This window comes from Frankliniella occidentalis, unplaced genomic scaffold, assembly GCF_000697945.3.
Source record: "Frankliniella occidentalis isolate FOCC.00 unplaced genomic scaffold, Focc_3.1 Scaffold91, whole genome shotgun sequence".
NCBI lineage: Eukaryota > Metazoa > Arthropoda > Insecta > Thysanoptera > Thripidae > Frankliniella > Frankliniella occidentalis.
The window spans coordinates 798,492-821,789 of NW_026267220.1; the positions used below are offsets into that span (position 1 = coordinate 798,492).

The window sequence follows — 23,298 nt, forward strand, 5'->3', positions numbered from 1 at the left end:
TCGCTACGACGACGACGCCAAGGGACTGACCGGGCTGTCTGAGCGTGATGTGAGTATAACTCGCGGCGGGACAACTATGTGGCGCTGTACCGGTTCACGGTAAAAAGAATGTCTTGAAATCCCAGGAAATTTCTGGGATTTCAAGGTTGGGTGGATGATTTCAAGATTGGCCCTTGAAATCCCAGACTCTGTCTTGAAACATGTAGCTTCCAAGGGAAATCCTTGGAATTTTCGTCTGGGATTCAAGGATTTTCCTTGAAGTACCCAGATCGTGCCTCAAGGAAAACCCTTGAATACCAGACAAAACTTCCAAGGATTTCCCTTGGAAGCTACGGGTTTCAAGACAGAGTCGGGGATTTCAAGGCCCAATCTTGAAATTATCCACCCGACCTTGAAATCCAAGACATTTCCTCGGATTTCAAGACACTCTTTTTACCGTGTTGGCTTATGGTCCCCGCGCCCTTTTGTACCTGTTTGTACTTTTACTGTACCGCGTCCAGGCGTGTGGACGGGTTGCCTATCCGATCGGGGCCGTCAGGCGCCCTCGTCAGCGACGATAGGCAAACCCGCGCGCAACCTGCGTACTGTAATTAGTACAAAAGTATCCGCGGGGTTTGACCACAATGTGGTCACGCTCTGGGATTTTTAGACCCCCGATGTAGTTGCACTGCGCTGAATGAAGGGGGAAGGAAATGGCGGAAGCTGTTCCTTATACCGCGTTCTACAATTTCTTCTGACAGGTGCAGCTGTGGCGGGACATGACGCTGCAGATGCTGCAGCAAGTGCTGCGCGCGGCCAACGAGGACTTCGGGCCCATTTACCATCACAAGAGGAACTCGGAGATCCTCACCTCGCTGCTCGGAATCACCCCAAAAATCGCGGCCGCTGGTCGCAAGTAACTCAGCTGCACCTTTATTTATTGTGACTCCTTGAGTGGGGTCGTTACCGGTTTTGACGAGACTGTTGCTACACAATAATTTTCTTAATGGAAATATAATCAGCTTCATTGTAGAAGTGGTACAGAATTACGGATTACGTTATATGGATTACCCATTAACAACAGGTTTCTTATTGTCTTCTTCTCTTTCAAATTTAAATTGTGATGTGTGTTTTGCAAGGATGATCAGATGCCAAATAAATAGAGAGGATGTCTGGAATCTTTAATATTTTATTTCACACTCAGACAGGACAACATTTTCTCTTATCACTAAAATTTATCAAGTGCTAATGTTTGATATGCTTGTGAATCTGCCTGAATTGCTTGAACTAGGAAAACAAAAAAGTCTTTTAACAGTTTGCCTTTCATAAATAAGAACTCTCAAATGAGGGAAACAACTATAACTAAACTATGTCCATAGAAAATGACATCTACAATTGCAAGCTGATGACGATTGGACAAAACATAAAAACACAAACTATATAAAATAGAATTAAATTTGGTGTCCAATAACAAAAAGAAATGACAATAAAAGATGTTGAATATGTATACATAGTAATCTAATATTAGTGCATTCATTTAATTAAATAAGTGGTAATCAACCTTAATACAGTCTGTTTAACAATTACCAGTACTATTTTAATGAGGCATTGAGGTATGTCTGTTATGAGGTATTGTGGTTGGTATGTATGGCAAAATTCTCATTAAAAAAATAGGTCCGCTTTGGGAATCCCTCAACAATAGAGGAGAGGTGAGGGAAACACAGAATAAATAAGGCAACAGGGGGTTCAGTTCATGCAGATGAAGATGACATTGATAAAGGTGTCATCAGGATAAACATTTGTCCAACATGTCTCAGCACTATGACTTACATAATATTTCTAACATGTAATCACCATTCCATAACACAACAGCTATGATTCAACATGCAGAAGGAGTGAAAACAATTAACATATTTTGTATCTTCCATGGCTTTTGTAAAAGCAAACAGGAAGGACAATGTCAGCTGACTGACACTGCACGAAAACCCGTGTCTCTGAATTCACACACAAAACTATTACAATAATGATAAAAACAGTTGTAATAATACACAAGCCCCTGAGATTTTTCCTGAGCATCATCATACACTGGATGAAAATAAAAAGAGAAAACAAACAAAGTCACCCGTTTGTTACAGTATAACAAGTACATGATCATGGAAACTGAGTTCATCATTCAGAAGATGAAGAAAGATCACAACCATTGTAACTGATAAAACCATCCAGTTATAACTGAATCTATAAATACTCATAACATTATGCTATTGTGAACAAATTTTGTAGTATTAACAACTTCATACACATTTGTGTCCATAAATATGATCATAAGGACAACAATGCTCATGAGCCCTCAATCCATGCTTACTAAGATTCAACATAATATCCTGAGACAATTAATAAACGAAAAGTACAAAATATGTACTTCCCCAAATGTAAAACGGGATCGTAAGAGACATGTCAACTTGTCAACCGATAAATGAAAGCGATCTAAAGTAGCAAACACACATATTTACACCCCCACAGAAAAACATTTACCTACAGGACACAGGTGCCAAAGTGTGTGAGTTTCAGAGGCAGATAAGATGATATGAAGAAAGGCAATCACTCCTTTAAAAGCAAGAGGACACAGCACAATATGTTTTTGAGAAAGGATACGAGACAAACCAGATCAAAGATTAGAAACCACAAGTAGGCAGGTGCAGAATGAATCTCTCACCTCTTACTCCATGGTCTTCTAGAAAGCATTAGGTAGCACTTAGGAATCAACTCCATCTGAGCTGCCCTGAGTGAGGAATGCTTTGTTAAAATCTTGAGTGGTGATTAATTGAAGGTTGTGATTCAAATTTTAAAAAAATGGAAAAAAAAAAAGAAAGCCTCACCTATAAAATAGCAGCTGAATAATTAGATATCTACAGCTCAAATGAAATAAAAGCTAAATTACAAGGACAAACTGGTCTGGATTGTAAACACTAATATAATCCCTCGATGTCATTATGAGACTTGTTCGCAATATGACCTAATAAAAACTGAGAACAGACATTTCAGGCAATTAGGTAGTCTACTTCAGAAGAAGCTTTAGGTCATGAAAGGAGATATTTCATCAATTGAACAAGGGATATATTCATCGGTTCCATGTGGTATAATGACACTGATAACAGTGTTTGTGTCAGATAGAAGTTGTACAATAGTGTTCACTCCAGACCTGCCATTCCAAACAAAATAAAAGAAAACAGCCTTAACTCATCAAAAGTCTTGATCTCAAGAAACACACAAAAAAGAAAGAAGAAGAAGCAGCCTAACAAAATAGCAGCAATTTTGGCGATATTATTGCAACGTAATAGCAACAAATCTTCAAAAAAAAGCCAACACGTCTTTAAAAGACTAAAACAAATGCATTAACAGAATATAAGGGAAAAAAAGGGAGAACATGGTCAAGTCCAAAAAGCCATTTCACAATCATTATGGGGCTCAACACAAATATAAATAATCATGCATCTTTGGTACATAATCACTAATAATATTAAATAATTAGATGTCTAAATTAAGTCAATTAATTTATGAGTGATCAGTTCTTTTCAGTCAAATTAACAAATATTTAAATTTTATTGGGTTTTTTTCTTTTTGCTTTAATGTAACAGTCTTTGCTCAATAAAATGTATTTTGGAGCATTGTAAGGACACCATTAGATGCCACACCTGAAGAAGCAAGAACCCACATAGGGTTTTTTCAAAATTGAAGAGGATATTACAATGCTGTGATATTAAAAGATTGTTTCAATAGGCTGGTTGTCTTTGACCGTAAGTGCTTACAACTGAGAAAAAGAAGCAAACAAACGAAATTATTTAAAAAAAAAACTACAACAAAGTTAAATACTTAACATAAGAGTTCAATGAAATAAACGTGATAATGACAACAAAAAAGGTGAGTGTAGATTCACAGACAGTATGGAGGTAATCACATCAGGCTTAAGAGAATAAATAAAAGATAGAACCAAACTTCATCACATAAATTTTGCGTGACTATTTTGAATCTTCAGTTTGAAAAATAAATCTTCAGAACCATAGAAGGAGTCTGGAGAAGAAGAGGGAAGACCCTAATCTACAGTTGTAGATAGATTTAATAACTGTGATGCAAACAGTGAAGAGCCTGCTGAATACAAACAATCTGAGCTGAATTTCATTGAGAAGTACCAAATTCCACAAAGGCCACCTGTGCAGGTATTACAGAAAACGAAGAATAGAAAAACTATGCAGAAGCATATTATGTGTCCGAGTGCTTCACTGACAACTGCTATGGAGGAGAAGTGTCCTGTCGAGCCCTCTCTTATCAAAACGTCAATGGTCATACATTGATATGAAATGATATAGACGATATATAACATTTTAAATATAATTTGATGTGCATTTCATTTCTGATCGAGCAAATGTGTTAATCATCTATGTACATTTGTACAGCATATTCACAAGGGTTTTGCCTACAGCAAGTACTATGTACAATCATAAATGATAATATGACTGATGTTATGTGACTGATTATGTACACATGAAAAACAACTAAATGACAATAGGTACAGTCACGATACATTGGCACAGATTTGTGAAAAAGGGATATGTAAATTAACTACTACCCATGCCCCAAAAAGACATGCGGAATTTTGACATGAAATTTGGCAGTTTGCACAGCATTTTTGATAGAAATCCCACTTTTCTTTCCAAACAACAAAAAAATAGAGGTATATGAGTATATATATTTATAATAAAGATATTTCCATTTCGTACAAGTAAAGAAAAGATCACATCTTTTAAACAAATTACTTCCAATAATCACAGAGCCCTGCATTTTCATACCTTCATTCATCTACATTACTGTCATCACATGTGGAGTCAATCAAAAACAAGGAATATCATCAAATAAGAACCTAAGATCTTACTGGACCAAACATTCTGTTGCTCACCTATAACACTTGATAGGTGTCGAAATAATAATAAAAAAAAACTAACACACAGATAAATCAGACAAATTTTTAAAGAACATTGAAACAGATGCAATAACATCTCATATAAACAACTCTACCTCAGAGAGGTCTGGTGATAATACCTCTACAATCACAGTGCATACTGTCAGAAACAGAAAATAAATTTAAATCCCTGGGCTACATTTTAAAAGCACATCTGTGCCATCAAACTATAAAAACACATAACTTAAAACAATAGTGAATTAAAGAAGTAGATAATAATAATAGCAATAATAGTAGTAGTAATACCAAACTATAGATAACTTGTTTAAAGGATAACTTATACATAACTTTATGATTGCCTCCATATGTGTGACAAATTCTTACACAAAGCTTTCAAAGATCTCTATATGCACATATTAACAAATCTACACTAATGAGACACTGTCTGACAGTTCATCTCTTTTTCTTTCTCTTATTAAGGAGAAACATAAAGTTAATCCCTTTACAGAGTTGTGATGAAGATGCTTTAAACACTTAACATTCAAACATACCCGATAGTGCCTATCAATTAAAAAATAGACATTCTCACAGTTTGTACTCAGAATAAAGACTTCCTCAATGATAAAGGAAAAACATCTGACTAATTATGATAATCCTACAAATGGCGCAATTGTCAAGAAATTTGAGTCTCAACAATATTGAGAGCAAAATAACCCCATCTGTACGATAATAAGTGAAGAATACTCTATGTTAGAGTTTCACATTTTCACAAAGAAATTAGGTAAAAATATATATTGAAATATTCAAGATCACACCTTTGACAAACATGGAACGGGGAACCTTTTTTATATGTGGTGGATACCATCAAAATTTGAATTGACAGTCTACTCCTTCGATTAGGGAACAAAATAATGCAGATTAGAATTACTGAAGTAATGAGAGCAATATGGTGATTAACTCACCAACTACATCAAAAATAATGTTCCAAGGACTATTAAAAGTAACATCAATACATTGGAAATAGAATGATTACTAGACAATGGAAGATAAACTTTACACATAAAGAATGCTATAACTTTCAACTACTGACTGACCTTAAATCAGTATCAGTATAATGTAAGTGTCTAACACATATGTCTTGGTTCCATGACAATGAGGTAGAACAATGGTTTGGAGACCCATAAAATCTCCAAGCAATCAACAAACCAGCATAAGTAAAAAACCATTTCACATTAAGAAAAAACTGCAAAAAATGTAGTACAAACTATTGACCCGTACTATGGTTAAAACTATTGATAAAAATACCCGGTTTATTGTATTGTACACTGAAGCTTTCAGATTCAGGAGAGATTATATCACTGCAATTGAGATATGTCTGATATGGAAAAGTTTTAAACTCAAAGTTCTGATCTTTTGTATGAAGAAAATCAAGTTTCAACAACTGATATGTTGTGACCAAAAAAATTTATTCCCTCCTAAATAGCCATTGTTTATTGCGCAAGAAGATTAGCACCAATATTTGTGAGCGGCAGAGAACAAACCTCACAGTTAACATTAACAAGATGGTGCCCTCCCACTAATATTGTGCAGTAACTTAATTTTGTCCTTTTATCTTGAAAAGCTTTAGTATTGCAATATATCTCTGTAACAAATGTTTCATGATGTCTAATGACTGCTGCTGGCGCTGTCAGTAGAGTGCCTGACTGTGTCATGTTTCTTTCAAAAAATATTAAACACATTAATTAAAAATGGAAGGTTTGTTTATCTACACACTGAACTGGACAGAATATGTTGTCCTGAAACAATGTTAACACAGCTATTTTTAAGTAACCCAGATTTCTTGTTCCCATCAACAACACATTCACATTATTACTGAATGTTCCAACTAACAGAATTCTTTTAAAAAGAACCACGATCAAAACATCTTCACTTAACTCACTGGGACATACGTCCTCCTTCAGATTCCTTCAGTCCTTTTCATATCTTCATTCTGGTAGCAACTTGTCATATCACCACACAACATTCACCCAACAAAGAACACCAATATTTTCATCGTCAATACATGGAGCAAATGTTGTTTCATTAAAATGGTTACTGAGGTTGAGGCTGCCCAAGAGCACCAGGGACAGCAACACTCTTCATAAGACGCTTTAACATTCCAGCACTACCTCGGTGCTGCAACGACTTGTGAGTGGTGAGGCTATTCTTGGTGCGGTAACTTCGTTGACAGAACTCACACTTGTATAAAGTGTCAGATCTCTCATGTTTGTCTTGGAAATGCCGCTTGAGACTGTAGTAACACGAGAAAGTACGACGGCAGAATGGACACTCTTGAGGATCATTGATTCCACCAGTCATAGGAGGTGGAACACCATACGTCCAATTATTCATACCTGCGACAAAAAAAGAGGATTGCCAATTACTCAACTAGAAACAAAACTTTATCATTGCCACCAAGCTAGTTGAATGGAAAAGAGAATAGAACATTATGAAAAGACAATTGATAAAGGGAGTTGAGAAAGAAAAAAAAAAAGAGCCAAAGATAATTTGATAGATATCATTTCAACACTACACCATTCCCATCATAGAGAATAGGTTGAGTCCAGATAAAGGAACAAAACCACTGTTTAAGCGTTTAGCAACACCAAAAATTAGCATCTGATCAGAGGGACATGCTCTTGGAGAACCAAATTTTAGGCACAACATATCTGACGATAAGCTGAGACCATGATTAGTAGTTTTTAAATTAGTGAATTAATCAAAAACACAGAAATGCAGGTGACGGACAAAAAGAATACTGACATATTGAGCATGTTGAGGAAGTTCTCCACACAAACTAATTCATAAATGCCATTTCATCATTTTAGAATTTAAAAACTAAATAGTGTTTTTTAAGCGAATACTATTAAGAGAAAGTTAGAGAGTGATCTGTCCCCATACCCACAAATCCACAATAGGCTCTTGAAAATCCAGGAGTGTGACAAGTGCAAATGCCTCTCTCCATTTAACACATGCAAGCCTTCACCAAAGGAATAACATTTCCACCAACAATAAATAAAAAAAATAAAAAAACATTTCCTGGGTTTCTGTGGATCATGGAAGATTTATCATATTTTATTCCACAACCATTTGAGATACCCCATAGTGCTAGCTTATACTCTATTTTGGAATCAACTGGCATGCAATCCTTCCAAAACACAATGGTGGGCAAGTCTACTTTAAGTGATCAACATTTCTTTTCCCACAGTAATTGCACCCTCATCCAAGCAATGTTTCACATTTTTAAAGAAGAAAAAAGAAATATGGAGGAAAAATGATATTGTACTATTAGATCACTTATTGCTGGACCAAACTTACATTACTGAAACAAATGAGGAAAGAAAACAATGTCTTTAGTAATATAAGTTCTAATAACAGCAGGTATTAAGTTTGACATGAATGGGCAACCTCCAAACATATCTCTTTAACAGTTTTGAAAAATTTTCATGCATGAATACTACATACTCTTCAACCTATAGTAGTAAAAATAATGATAAAATAAAACCCTTCCATGAAATTTAACCAATGGCATGAAATGCATGTTGGTGGTACGAAGGCAGACATTTTTGACCATTTGACCACATTCATCTAATTTGCCCATGGAAACCACAAAAAAAGAGGGGGGGAAAAGTCTTTAACATAGCTTGCACCAGCACAGAACGAGAGAAGAGACAAAGTATGGTCAAATTCATAGTTTTAGACCTAAGTTACAAATGGACATTGAAACATGCACATAAGCTGAAAGGACACCCTTAAAAAGCCATAACCATAATTGATGTGAATTAACACACGCTTTAGCACGTGTGACTTACATGGAAGAGAGGCTATTGTGAGATGTACAAAATAAGTTAGCCTGATAGAAGCCACTACCAAAAACCACCACAACAGGACACAGGGGAGATAGGATAAATTTGTAGAGAAATCAGAAAGTCAACTAACCCAGTACCTGCGCCAATGGAGCGCCTCTTAGTTGGGGTATAGTCCTGCAGTCCAATATGGTGATGATTTGAAGGGTGAAGTGTTGTGTGTAATGCAATGTGCATATGTATTATGTCTGAGGCACAAACACCAGCGACAATGTTCTCATACGAGAGATGTAAAAAACCTAACAAATTAAATTTCTTTACAATCTTTCATTTGACTATGATTTGGACCAGTAAAAACAAAGAAAAGGTAAGAATGTAAGAAAGAAAATTGTGAAGATGAGATAATAGATATTTTCGCACACAATAGATTTGATCTAAAAATGCTTAGTGAATGGTATGAAAATTTAAGGTTTAAGCAATTTATAAAATACATTTAGCTCTAAATTTACAAATCTTCCTAATAAATACACCTAATCCAGTCTATTATTGATCATTGAGAACTTTTCAGTTCTATGAAGTCTTTGAAGATACATACTAAATCAACATTTAAATTGAATAGAATAACAAAGCATTGCAGAAAGAAACTAAATAAAATTAGACAAGGGTGGTCTTGTTAACCACATGTTTCTTTAAGAAAATGGAGGAAACTGGAAGACTTGGGGAATTTGGAAGGCATTAAAACGGGAGAAATTGTTTGGAACAAATCGTCGTCGACGGTGTTTGTGCAGTGTATCTCAGTACATGCTTTGGTACTGGAATTTGAGATCAAGTTCATTAGCTCCTGGTCGAGATTTGTGGTAAGTGTATATGTGAGTCATGAGTGAATTGCGTGAGCAGTACACGCGCTCACACACCACGCAGCGGTACTCTTCCTGTCTCTGTGCATGCTTGTCCGCAATGTGACGCTTGAGACTAGCTTTGGAACACAGCACTTTCCCGCAGCGCTGACACGTGAACACTTTCTTCAAACCCCCCGTTCCTGTAAGATAAAAAACAAAGAAAAAAAAAGAAAAAACATTAATTCGAGGGTGAAGTGAAAAGGAAAGGAAACCTTACCTCCTGAGGTAAAACAAGACACACTATGTGCATTAAAGGTTCTGAGCAATACATGCTAATTCAGTTTCCAGCCCCAGTACGCAATGTGGCTTATTTAATTAGAAGTAATAGTTGTAAGAACTTCATAATTTAAGCACAATAAGAGTAAGAAAGAATTTATGATTTCTTTTTTATGCCCTACCACACCTATTTGATCAGACCATAAATCATGAGGTAAAATGGAAAATAACATCTCAAAACCAGCATGGCAAGAGATGATTTTCTTAAAACAGGATGTGAACATAGAATTTCACAGCCAAAACACAGATAGGTCAGTAACCTATCTTACATGAAGAGAATAAGCTATGTGTAATAGAAATTGAACTCGTGCGTTTTCTGGACTTGTGTCCCTTTCCTAGTGTGGAATGTCCAGTCCAGATCCAGCTCTGTCATGAAGAAAGATATACTAAAATATGGAATGCACTTAAACAGCATCACATTAATGTGAAACAAACGTGAGGTCACTTCACCCTTGAATTCAAATAAAACAAATAAAACTCAAAATAAATGAAATAAAATGAAAGACCCTCTTTGTTGCAAATCTACAGTCCTACCAAGCAAATAAAAAAAAAAATATTGAAATAAAAGCAAGAAGAAATGAAAGAAATCACATGAGTAGTATTTGGAGTGTATCAATGTGAAAACAATCTTCAAAGATTGATAGCAAAGTCACTGAAGAAGCTCTGACAATGATTCAGTTCTTTGCATGCAACTAAGCAGAGAAAATTCCACTCAACAGAGTAATGAGATGTGCAAAGAGACCAAAAGGTACACTTCAGAGTTCGCAGGTACCACATGAGTGTATGAGTTGAAAATCATGGAGCGAAGTTTGGTGTGGGTTGGGTAAAGAAGAAAATTCAAGTAAGATGGTTAGTCATAGTACAGTAGAGTAGATGCCTTACACAGGCAGAGTCATAGGATTCGAAGGTGTTATAAAAATTCAATCGGAATAAAGATATGGAAACATTTCTCGAGTTATCATTCTCAATTAAACACTAAAATTATGAATTGAATACACCAACACATGATATCTTCACAAAAAATAGGAAAACTAACAAAGAAGTGCTATTCACCTAATTTTGATAATTAATTTTCCTCTCACTGGGTGGTTGAATGCTGAATAGCTAAATGTACTGCTTTGCACTGTGTTGTGACTTAGGACACATTGTAGTTGGACAAGGTAGGATTTAACAAATATCCATTGATTGTTGATTAAGGAAATGAAACCACCACCTTGAGGTAAGCAAGGTTAACTAGCTAAAAACATGTGTATAACAAAGAGTGGGATTTAAGTGAAGTGTTGGGATCTCAAACCATGTAACAGTGTTAGATAAAAATTATGATGAGGACAGCACCCAAAAACTTATTGAATAAATCTCTCAAAAAAAATAAAGTACACAGTTACTGTATTCACCTGAGTTTAAGACCCCTCCCCCCCCCCAAAAAAACACCAAAAAACCAAAAACAACAACATTATTTTAGTGGTAAAAGCCCCTAGAGCCCCCAAGTACTTCTAAAGGGTTGGTAGTGGTATGTGTGCTTGGGGATCCCCGCTCGGCTAAATCCATGCACATGAAACCCCTTCCTTAATTTGGACACAACTTTTGAAGGGAAAAGGGGGGTCTGGTACTCAGGTAAATATAGTAAACCTTTCTGATTTGTCAAACATCAGGGACAGAAGATAGAAAAATTAATTTGGCATACCTCAATGGTCACACATGATGCACACAGAGGGCATTAGAAAACTGTTCATGGGATAAATGGATACAAAATATGTAGAAGTATCAACATTATGACATTTATTTAAACAACCAACAGGCACATTTCCCAACCACACCTTCCCACAAACTTACTAATTGGCGTTCAAATGGACACAGCCCAAATATCAATGCATCTGCTCTTATCAGTAAGTCAGATCTCTCCTACACTCCAGAGTCAAAAAATGAATTTCACGTCATTTTAATGAACATCAACAAAACTCTGTGAAGAAAAATAATCGGCCATTATTCGTATGGCTCAATATAGCTTTTAACACATAAAATAACAATTAGATTGCAAGGACCGTCACAGAAAATTCTACACCGTAATTAAGTAGAGGAACTTACAGGTGCCTTGTTGGGAAGACCACAATTATTTTTATTACTTTTTTCAAGAGAGTGATATGGATGTCAAGCTTTAAATCATTTTATTACAATGAGACTAAAGGAAAGGAAATGGATTCTCCTTACTCAGAAACTCAAATGACATGTCAAATGAAAACCACAGCATTAGAATTGCATGTCAATGTAAAAAAAAGTACTTCTTTAAGAGAGCTGAAGTGTTCAATACGAGCACAACACCATGATCTCTTGTGCTTTATTAAGGCTACATAACCCTGCTAAAAAACTTTAACTACTTCCACCAAGTAAAAGAAACCCCTTTACAAACCAATAATAATTATAGTGAATAACCATAAAAATAAAAGTAATAATAAAAGAATAGAATAATAATTATAGATATTGTAATAATAAATTAATACACAACCTGATAGGACAATAACTTTAAAGCATTCACAGTTAATTCTATCACAAGACGAATTATGGAAAAAGCACAGATAAGGCTAGTATTATTTGAACCCTGTGTGGTATGTGTAGCCCTAAGATAGTCAGTATCTTGCTTGGAATGTCATTGAGCTTGAATCTCTCAAATTTCCTTTGTTTGAACCAATTGACTGCACAAGATTTTATAGAAGTAATTCTATTTCTTTTTCTGTTTAAAAATAACTGGTCAGAGACAACTTTAAGTAATCACCACATCCCAATAGTTCGTAGCACAATGAGGTTCAAACATGAGTAATGTATTCCAATAACTGCCCCAAACTATGCTGCCAACACACATTTAACTGAGGTAGAGAAAGTTCAACTAACTTGTTCACATAAACAAAGACTGAGCAAGATTTGGACTCTAGCTTCACAAAACAATGATCCAGCTCTTGCTCTAGTCCCAATTTATGGCCATACACAATGCACCTTCCATATTACTTTGCATGCACGATTTTGCAACCAACAAAGGGTTGGATCTTATTTGGTTAAACTTCTACAACAAACCCTTCAGACACAATTTGGCATCAACAATCATTTGGGCAAATCAGAAATGACTAGAAGGATGACACAAATAACACTCCAATATCCTAAGTGAATTATGTCATCATAAGATAAAATATTTACCTGAGGCTCAAATACATGAAAATTTAACTGAATTAAAAAATATAAGCAATGAACAATGCACTTAAGAGCTTTGTTAGAACATTACCTTCACCATATTATGATGTCAAGAAAAAATAAAAGTAATTATCAAGAAATCAACAGGATGACCCTGAAATGATTTTTTTCCCACATTGCAAACATCAAGATTCTTTGCAAGGGGCTTGTATTTGTGCGAATGATGTGTACAGGCATGCATTTTAAAAAAGCATCAATGATAATGACAAAAGAATGAATTCTTAACCTACACTATAAAAGATTGTATAGAAGCCTTAATCCTCTCCTTTGAAGAAAGTATTTCACTTTCATCTTACACACATAATTGTGTTTTCATTTTCTTTAAAGCACTTGCTGAGCACTTGCTGAAGCATAATGCAATACCCGTAAAAGAAACTTTCATGAGAAAAATAAAATACAATTGCAATAACATATTTCTTGTTCTATAAATGACAAGTGTGCAAATTACACAACAGAGACAATATTTAAAAAAAATACATACGCCAAGATTGCGAAATCCAAATAAAAAACGCTTTTGTCATCAACTTGTCCTATGCAAACTAAAAACTTTTTTAGCTTTCATCTGTGAAGAAAATCTACAAGATCTCTTGAAAAGTTGATAAAGTACATGGCTCACCAATTTTCAGCTTATACTTAAAAAACTAAAATGAAAACAGAAGAAAACTAGCTAAATGAGAAGATAAGAAAATAACAGTACTAACTGTGAGAAAATCAAATCGGTATCTTTAAAGCAATGCTTGCTGCAAGATAACAGACAAGAATATTTTTAATGATAACTGTACACATCAAATGATAGTTATGTCTAAATAATGAGTTTGAGATTGTTTTGTTTTTGTTTTCAGAGGGAAAGAGGTAAAAACTAGTCCACAATTTTTGGGGAATGCAGCGGCAAGCAATGAAATATCATTTTCAGAATTGATTGATTGATTTGAAGAGAATGTTTTGCCTTTTCCTGTAATCTGCCAGTTACACTGGACTTTCCACACCCCACCCGAGGGTTGCCCACTCAAAAAAAGAATACGTTGAAACATAAAACACATCTGCCTTCAAAGAGTTCTGCTAGAGCAGAAGTCACACAACCAAAGTCAAAAGTGGTTTGCTGAAGACAAACTCAAAATGTAGCCCACCAATCCAGCATCAAAATTTAACATCATTCAGTCTTTCAAACACACTATATCAAAACAACACAACAATAAACTATACACCCCAGATTATAACATTCTTACTATCCAGAAGCTGCGGACGGATGAAACGGTTTCAAAATGAAATAACAAAAATGTAACAAAAATAACAACTGTACACTTTGAGCTACGTTATCTGGTCTATCAAACAGGTGTTGATACAACTTTATAATTCGTTATTAAAATTTATTAGAAGTGTGTGCTGTGAACTAAAACTGCATTGGTGGTCAAATGTTTGTTTTGGAATACGAACACCACAAACCTTAACTGTTTAAAAAAGATAACAGAAAGAGAGAATGCTGCACCCAATACATTTTTTTTCATCTACCATCTGAAGTCAAGAGAAAGTATTTGGAACCTATTTATAAATCACAAGTAGTATATATTCATTATGCAAACCTAGATGCATATCATTAGACATTCCTAACTGAAGTTTGAGAATAATGTATAAAATAGCCTATGTTTATATTACTGAGATTTAAAATAAATTAAATGCAAATTTCACAAAAGAAGGATTTAGTCACAGAACCCTCTGATATTACCCATTTGCAATCTAAATGCTTATAAAACAGATGAACATTGGGTAGAAAATTAATAGATTAAGAGGGTTAAAATTTTGAGATTCAGACCAACAAGTTGGCAAAGGTGTGACTTACTGTATTCATCATGACTGGAAATAACACATCAAACCAAGTTTGATTCGACCCAAGAAATTAATGCATGAGCCAGCTCACTCAAAAATAGAGGGACAATCTGAAAAACCTAGGTACAGTATGTGGTTGTAGCATCTTTAAATACTTCACTAGTAAATGTGATGTAAAAACATTATAACTTTGACAAGGAGTTATTAGCAATTCTTAACACAAAACTACTAGTTAAATAAAAGGATTGATAAACAAACATTGATTGCTACTCATTGATGCTTTTTTTTCTTACACACAACCATAAATTTACTGCTGCTCCGACTTAATCCCTTCATTTTCCCACATCCTAAGTTGTTTGTGCTTGCGAGCCAGCTCCGTCATGGCATCAGTCACTGTCATGTTGTCACTTGAAGATGGTAGATTATTGTTCAATGATCTTTCCTCTTCCATTGCACGGATTCCCGCTAGACCACCATGGTACTGAGATTTGTGACTCACAAGGGAGTTGCGTGAGCGATACATGCGGCCACAAACCTCACATTCAAAGCTTTGAGGTACATAGAAGTGTGTGTCCGACATGTGCCGATGCAATGACCAGGCTCTGGAGAACGACTTGCGGCAGATGGGGCAGAACGGCGTGGATCCGGACTTAGCGTCTCTCGAGTCCCCCCAACAGCCCCTCCCTTCGTGCTCTGCAACACGAGACACAAAGGAAGGGGCTGTACATAACCATAATTGAAAATAGAACTGGCCATCAAATTGAAACTTTTAACATAGACTACGTAAACTCAAGTTTTATAAAAGTTATCTTGAAATTAAAATATTTCTTTAGTTACTGTTTTGCTAATTGCATTTTAATTTTTGAAAAATCATGCTAATAAAATCAACAGCTAACTCATTTAAATCAAATAAGTTCCAACTTAAGGCCTTGATGACACAATAAACCCAACATTTAACAAATGTCAGTATATCATTTTGAAAAGAATAATAAAAAAACAAACTATGATTCAGTAAAGCCCCTTCCGCACAAACGCATTACAAGCATCAATTTAAAAAATCCTGCCAAATACTCATTCTGGTGGAATGAGGGTTGGCTGGACTTTTTTTATGAACAAAACATTCGACAATATGTTGGAATTGTAATGGCATGTCACAAAAAGTGACACATGCAAAATGCTGCTTTGCCATTTCCTACATACCAACATACACGATAATAAGTAAAGGTTACTTTGCCATTCCAACACCACAGTCACCAAACACCAATTTACCATCACCAGGAGTGAATTTATTAGAACATATAGAATATGCCAGGAATTAGAAATTCCCCTCTTATATAAAATAGTGGGCAGTTATCTCCAGTGAAAGAGGTAAATTAATCAACTAGTGCTATGATGCTCAGTATTGTCCTAGGCTATACACAAGATATACATTATTTAAGGTGCCTGTACTCTACATTACGTAGAAAAAGCACCACAAGTAAGTTATGACAGTAGGTCTAATGTCCTCCTTCGTTCACCACATTGCTTTCCATTCACTTCAAACCCCAACAGTTTTTTGTGCAATAAGAATCCTTTTGACTGGTATGTAATGTAAATCTTACAATGCATGTTTAAGAAGAGAGAAAAGATGTGGCTGAGAGGTATGTAGTTTGGGGATGATTGGGTTGAAGGTACAATTATTGTATGTGAACAACCATCTATGCTGTTTGGTTGGCGCATTCAACAGAAAAGGCACTAGGTGAGGTCACCTACCTGCCTTGCATGGTCTCTGGCTGGACTTCCACACTGTCACACACATTATTCCCCAAGCATGCTACATTTAAAAAAAAAAAAAACCCTTCTAATAGTAGTGCAACACAGTGCCAACTAGAAGTGTCTAGTTAAACTCTGTTCAAACAACACAATTTCCTAAAATTTTCCTCATTAAAATCTATTCAATAAAAACACAAGAATAGGCTGCTGAAGTATTTCTCAACCAACAAGGTATGACAAAAGCCAATTCCAAGTTGTGTCAAAATAAATAAAAACTGCATGCTAGACTGAGTAAACTGTTCTTTAACAAATGAGTTTGTGTAATTCAGATCGACTTAATCAAGCATTGCTTGAACTCACAGATACATAGTTTTAAAAAATAAATGGGGGGTGGGGGTAGGGTGGGGACTCAAAGCATACTAAATATATCAATTGAAGTCAGTTGATTGCTTACCTGGAGTTGAAGTACCCGCTAGCCCATCTGTAGTTGTTTGAAGGTTTTGAAGACCTGAAAAGAGAAGCATAAAATATGGTGAGACAGTTGAAATAAACAACACAACATTGAAATTAAGTACAAGATCTTTCATACACACCTGCCAAAGCGGTATCAGCAGCAAGAGCAGCCATACTAAAATTGAAGGAGCCTGCTGTAGCTGCAGCAAAAAGTTTACTTTCTACAGGTGAGAGAAACGGAGGATTATGATGGCTTTGTGCACTGCTATCCAGATCTTCATGTTCACCTGTTGACGAAGTTGATGGTGGTCCCTGAGGAGAAACAAAATACTTTCAAGTCAAATAAAGACACATACTTGAAGATTGACAAATTGATTGAAGTGGCTTTTGCAAACTAAACATTAAGTCAAATACATAGCAGCATTAGCTGAAGACAACTTGAACATCTTGTATATATAGAACTAGATTGGCTTGGATTTATTCCAGAAACTTTCCGTGTGGACTGTGTCCATTGTATGCAGGAAGAGGGAGGAGCAGTATTTATTATTGGGTATGCTGGCATGCAATCAACCAGGAACAGAAATCAAGAAGAAGATTGTATCATTTGGAAGCGGGGATATTGAAAAAAGAGATGAGTATGATCTTGAAAGGTATAATGATGTATGGTTAAAATGAATAGAGTGAATGAGAAGCATATTTTAGGATAAGCATTTGAGATGAAAAGCAAGCATCCACATCCACAACCAGAAGACATTAAGATGCAAATTAATAGAGAGGACTTTTAAATTGTGAGTCCATAGGAAAGCAGATAAAGTATGAGGAGGGTTTTTTTCCCAACAAGCTACACAAATGCAGTAAAACAAGATAGATGCCCATAAGCCAATGATGTTAATGAGGTAGTAAAAGCTACAGTGAAACCAAAAATTACTCAAATTCAAGGTTGACTTGGAAAGATTGGTTGAATGAATTTGAAGGACCAGAATAGAAAATTATTCATGAGTTTAAACTTCATTATAAAAGTTATTTTCTGGTTTCACTGTGATGAGAAAAGGGCAAAGGACACAGTCCTGGCCTACCCTATGGAGGCGTTCATGGTAAGCCTCGACGGAATCCGAGCTGTTTTCAGTCGCTCCAGCCAACATATCCGTAGGCTCCGCCTTCACCTTATCCATACGCGATGATGGTGATCTGGACTGCTCACTGTCTCTGTCCCTGTCCCTCTCTCGATCTCGATCCTCTCTCTTCACTTCGACTTTTCTAAACACACAAAGCAAAGCATTCAGAACAATTCTGTTTCCCTACAACATGTGAAAAATAGAAACAGGAGTTAAAATTAATGAAATACCTGTAGGAATTTTTGGCTGAAAAATCAGTGGGAGTTAATTGGTGATTTGTCAAGTCTGCAGGATTGGCATTGATATCAGTCTCACAAAGGCGGTCTTCTCGCTCCCATTCCCGATCTCTTTCCCTATCACGCTCTCGTTCTCGGTCCCATTCTCGGTCTAGATGACTATTAGTGATGGGTCCATTTTCACTGTTGTTATTAATTGATCTTGGACGTTTTGCTACAGGATGATCAACATCATTCTAAAAAAAGAGAAATATGGATTATACTCTGAAATCTTGTCATGGATTTGGAAGAAATGACAGTTCTAAAATATGTGTGTTCAATTATTCCCAATAATATACCTGGTCAGTTCCCAATGGGGGTGTTGGAATGCTATTGCGCTGTAGCCTCTTTGAGGCTTCAGCTACGGCCACAGCACGTCTCAACAACTGATTGACAGTAGCACTATTAGGTACACTTGAAGGAGTAGTTGTTGGAGTACTTCCGTTTGTTGGAGTACTACTGTGGGGTGAAGTTGGTACGGGAGATGTTGCTGTGGGAGGTGAACGCCCAGCAGGAGATAAATTGAATAATTGGTCTCCTCCTAAAGCACGTCCATTGGAGGATGCTAGTTGAGACAGTGGACTCTACAAATTAAGCAAATGTATTAATTGCATATAGTATCATGTAATCCTACACAAACTTTAAAAGAATCAATAAAAATGCATCTTTCTCTTACATCTTCTCGACCATCAGCCTGCTGTGTTAAACCACTGACTCTCAAAACTTCAGCCGTTTTCAGAAATGAAGTAAGGTTGCGTTGATGAACATTAACTTCCCCGTGGTAGATAAATTCCACAAGTGCATCCAAGTCAGCAAAAGCCACATCTTGTAGCACAATAACAGGATGCTTACATGGTGTGCTCTGAACATAACAAAGATTTTCCAATAGTACAATTAACTTAATATGATCATTGACAGTACAAGAAAAAGTGACGTAAAATAAATGTACCTTTAGTAATTCACGAAAGTAAGGGCTGCAGGCAGATAGTACTACCCGGTGGGCTTTCAGGCTCTTCCCATCACAGGCAATAGTCACATCAACAAAATCTTCATCATCTCGTAGGTTTTCAAATGCTGAGGTGATGCTACTCTGGTAGTTGTTCCACCGTAAACAAAAATGTTGGCTCTCCATTTTCTTGCAGTCCTATTGTGCCCAGCCTTCTGAAACACAGAAAAATAAGAAATGAAACATTACCACTTTGATAAAAAATATTGGCCATACACCTGAAAGAAACATTCAAAAATCCCTATGTACCCAGAATATGGCATAACAAAGTATAAAATTTAGAAAAACAATCTATTAACCACGACAACACAATTTTAATACGCTCAGCCGTTCTTAATGCACACAAAACAAAATCTTTCATCTCTGAAGTGAGGTAAGAAAACCATACTGGGTTACATTAGTGACGGACCAGTAAAAACGCACATTTGAAAAATTAAATTAATGGAAAAGTAAGACAAAGTATGATGTGTTGCACATGAAACAGCTTAGTCGTACTTAAATTAAAAGCCACTGTGGCGAAAATCAACTATAATTCAACGACATAACCTAAGTGGAGACACTTTCACTCTCTAGCTGACAGCGCCGCGAAACTGACAACACCTTTTCCATCTACTAAACGATAAGCTACGGTTGAACAGCTCAACCCAGCAGGAAACAAGACAGCCTTTGAAACGTACTCGAGCAAACCTAGTCCACCTCACGTAAAAACCCATGGTGATCACGTCAAACAAATATAGCGGGCGACAGGCTGTCAGTGTCAGTCTCGACGGTGCCGGCGCTCACACAACTACTAGACATACACAAAGCAGGCTCCGCAACATTACCTAGCGAAACTATGTCGGCACACATTTCCACACATCGTAAGAAGATACTAATCTGAATTTTACATTCTGACAAACACGATCTTACAGCCCGAAAGAAAATTGCTGCCGGGCGCAGCGCATAATTTTCCGCAGACAACTACATCCGTACTATCTCTCTCCTCGCAAATTTGAAAATACCGCTAAAACGCGGCAATGACAGTAGAAATCGCAATTAACAAAATCGCGCTAAAATCAAGACAGCACAGGGAAGACAGTTGCAAGTTCTGCGCGGGTCCCGTTCAGTCGTCTACACCGCGCTATCATTTTCGTTCTGCTGCAGCGCCACCCCAAAAAACATCAGCGAAAAAATGGCGTCGCGGGAAAAAAAGCAGCGCACACACTCCCCCTGTCCGAAGCATCCCCGGGGAGGATCCCGCTCCACCAGTACTAGCTCGGTAAAACTTGCGATCCTCGCGGCACTAAACCTTCGCCGACACAAACAGAGCAGCTTGTCTTCACGACGACGAAGGATTGCTTTCATAATTTTTTCCCCCAGTGGGACCTAGCTCACTGATTCACAACAAGCAACACTCGCGAAGATCCAAGATTTTTCCCGGTAAGTATTCCATCACCGCTGGCACGGCGGAGGTTCGTCCGGAGCACATCACATCACAGCACAGCACAACACAGCGCGGAGGTACCTCGCGGCTTGGGGCAGGCCAGGGCGCCAGGGCACAGAGGGACGGACAGGGGGAATCACACCGCTGCCGGTCGCAGCGCCAGCATTACCTCTCCGATTCCGAACGGAGCTCGACTGACGTGCTTATTCGACGACGGGAGGCACAATTTTAAAGTCCTAGCATTTTTTCTACGCACGTTCATTATCTGCGAAATGAAAACGACGGCGTATACATTGCGAATGCCAGCCGGGCGCTCAGTGGTGGGGGAAAGCCTCTCCGCTGCCGCTGCTGCGGGCGGCGAGGGGCGGCGCGGGGCGGCGAGGGGCGCGGGTGGGGCGGCGCGGGCGGGGAGGGGCGTGGCGGGGCGACTGCGCGGGGGGCGGGGCAGCCCTCCTCTCGGGTTCAGATTTTTCGGCTCGCGTCGTGGACCGGGTCGAGCCGCGGGGCCGGCGAGCGAGCGGGAGGACGGGCAGCAAGCACCTCGCGGAGGGCTAGGCGACAGGGCAGGACAGCACACACGCACACTGTCACACACTGACATACACTGACACACACACACACGCGCGGACAGAGGGCACACACACCGTGCAGGCCTCGGGCCCCGGCCTGCGCTGCGGGCGAGGCTAGGCGAGGCGCGGCGGGCGGCCGAGTCGCTGGTGGAGGTCTGCGCTCTGCTACGCTCTGCTCGCGACGCGTCGCGGGTGCGGGCCGGGCCTCTGGCGGCCTCAGGCCGGGCGGTGCGCGGCGCGGATCGGCGGCAGGCGCGGCCTGCCAGCGTTTGGCGGAGTGTGAGCCGGGCCAGGCCGGGCTGCCCTGTCCTGGCCCGTCCCAGCCCGCGGCCGCCGCCCGCCGGCCCGCGCCGGCCCGCCCGCCGCCCCGCCGGGCTCATGGCGTGGCCATGCAGACCCTCCGCGCTGAGCTCATGGAGGTGAGAGCTGCGCTGCCGCTGCTTCACGCGCTGCGCACGGCATACCGGCATACCTTGTGCCCCGTGAGCTGGTGTCGCCGACGCCACCCGCACCGCACAGCGGCGCCGTGCGCGCCGGGGGGCAGGACGACGAGAGCGAGCTGCTGCGCGCGCTGCGACACACACACTACACCCGGCTGAATACGACTGGGAAACAGAGCCACATTTTTGCATAGGTCTGTTGTGCGAGACCTCTGACGTAATATTTCAGAACTAAAAAAGAGGAGAGAAAGAAACGCTCTCTTTCTAGCGCGCGCGCGCGCGCGCTCTCTTGCCTCGCTCTTGCCTCGCCCTCGCCGCGCGCCGCCCTCGCTATGGTGCCGCGGCGGTGCCGAGAGCAGGCCGAGAGCCCCCTGGACCTCCCCGCTGCCGCAACAGTCTGGCCCGGCCGCACGCAGTCACGTGACGAACCAAGTCAGGCGACAGTGTCACGCCGTGACAACTACTTGAGACCTTTCCTGGTTTCGCCAGATTGGCAGTCAAGAAGTGACGATCACGCACCGCCAGCTACACCGCTTGCACACCCACACATATACACAACACACAGACTCACGTGTCACGATCGTCACGCCCTCGTCACGCCCTCGTCACGGCGCCGGTCGTGCGACTGGACCGCGCCCGCACTACAGTACTACTACCCCGCGAGCGGTAATGAACAGTCCCACCCCTCTCTCTCTCCCTGCCTTCTCAATTCGTTCCACGCACACCCACACACCCTCGCCCTCACACAGACACACTCACACAGAAAAATCATTACGATCTTCATCCGCACCCTCTGTTTTTTATTTTTTTTATTTCACAAACTGCGCATGGACCGAATTTTTAATTCCTTTCGCAGAATAAATACGCTTTGTGAATCAGCACTTTCCCCCCTCGCCTCTCGCCTGGCTTGCGGGGCGCGGGCGAGGCGGGCCGGGCCAGGCCGGGTCTCCCCGCGCGCCCAGGAGCAAGAGGAGAGGGAGGCGAAGGAGAGAGAGAGTGAGAGAAGAACGAGGGAGAGAGAGAATTGAAACAATCAATACTGCGACGAAAAAATATAAAGCAAGTTTATGAACATCCCTTTTCCGGCAATCAGGGCTACGGCACATGCTACGCTAGAGCAGGGGGCTCCAAACAAGGAGGCGTCCCCACCACGCGGCTTAGAGGACGAGGGGAGGGGAAGGCCAGGGCCCCGCGCGGGGCGCCCCGGAGGCGTGCTCCAGGGGCGCGCTCCGCGACCACGGCGCCCCG

The 23,298-nt window shown here is 39.3% G+C and overlaps 1 protein-coding gene across 18 annotated transcripts in view; it reads right to left on the reverse strand.

Moving 5' to 3' along the window:
* Nucleotides 1-1,150: 1,150 nt before the first annotated feature.
* LOC113204835 (broad-complex core protein isoforms 1/2/3/4/5) overlaps nucleotides 1,151-23,298 on the reverse strand; it is a 101,567-nt gene continuing 79,419 nt past the window's right edge. For 3 of the 18 annotated variants that reach the window (XM_026420171.2, XM_026420161.2, XM_026420165.2), the window contains exons 2-9: nucleotides 19,562-19,773; nucleotides 19,289-19,474; nucleotides 18,912-19,196; nucleotides 18,568-18,809; nucleotides 18,299-18,479; nucleotides 17,363-17,534; nucleotides 17,224-17,277; nucleotides 11,710-15,710 (exon numbers count right to left, since the gene is read on the reverse strand). In XM_026420171.2, coding sequence (XP_026275956.1) covers nucleotides 15,325-15,710; nucleotides 17,224-17,277; nucleotides 17,363-17,534; nucleotides 18,299-18,479; nucleotides 18,568-18,809; nucleotides 18,912-19,196; nucleotides 19,289-19,474; nucleotides 19,562-19,744 — 1,689 coding nt within the window. In that variant the 5' untranslated portion in view covers nucleotides 19,745-19,773 and the 3' untranslated portion in view covers nucleotides 11,710-15,324. The other 15 variants (XM_052269414.1, XM_026420184.2, XM_026420182.2 and 12 more) reach the window with 15 other exon arrangements.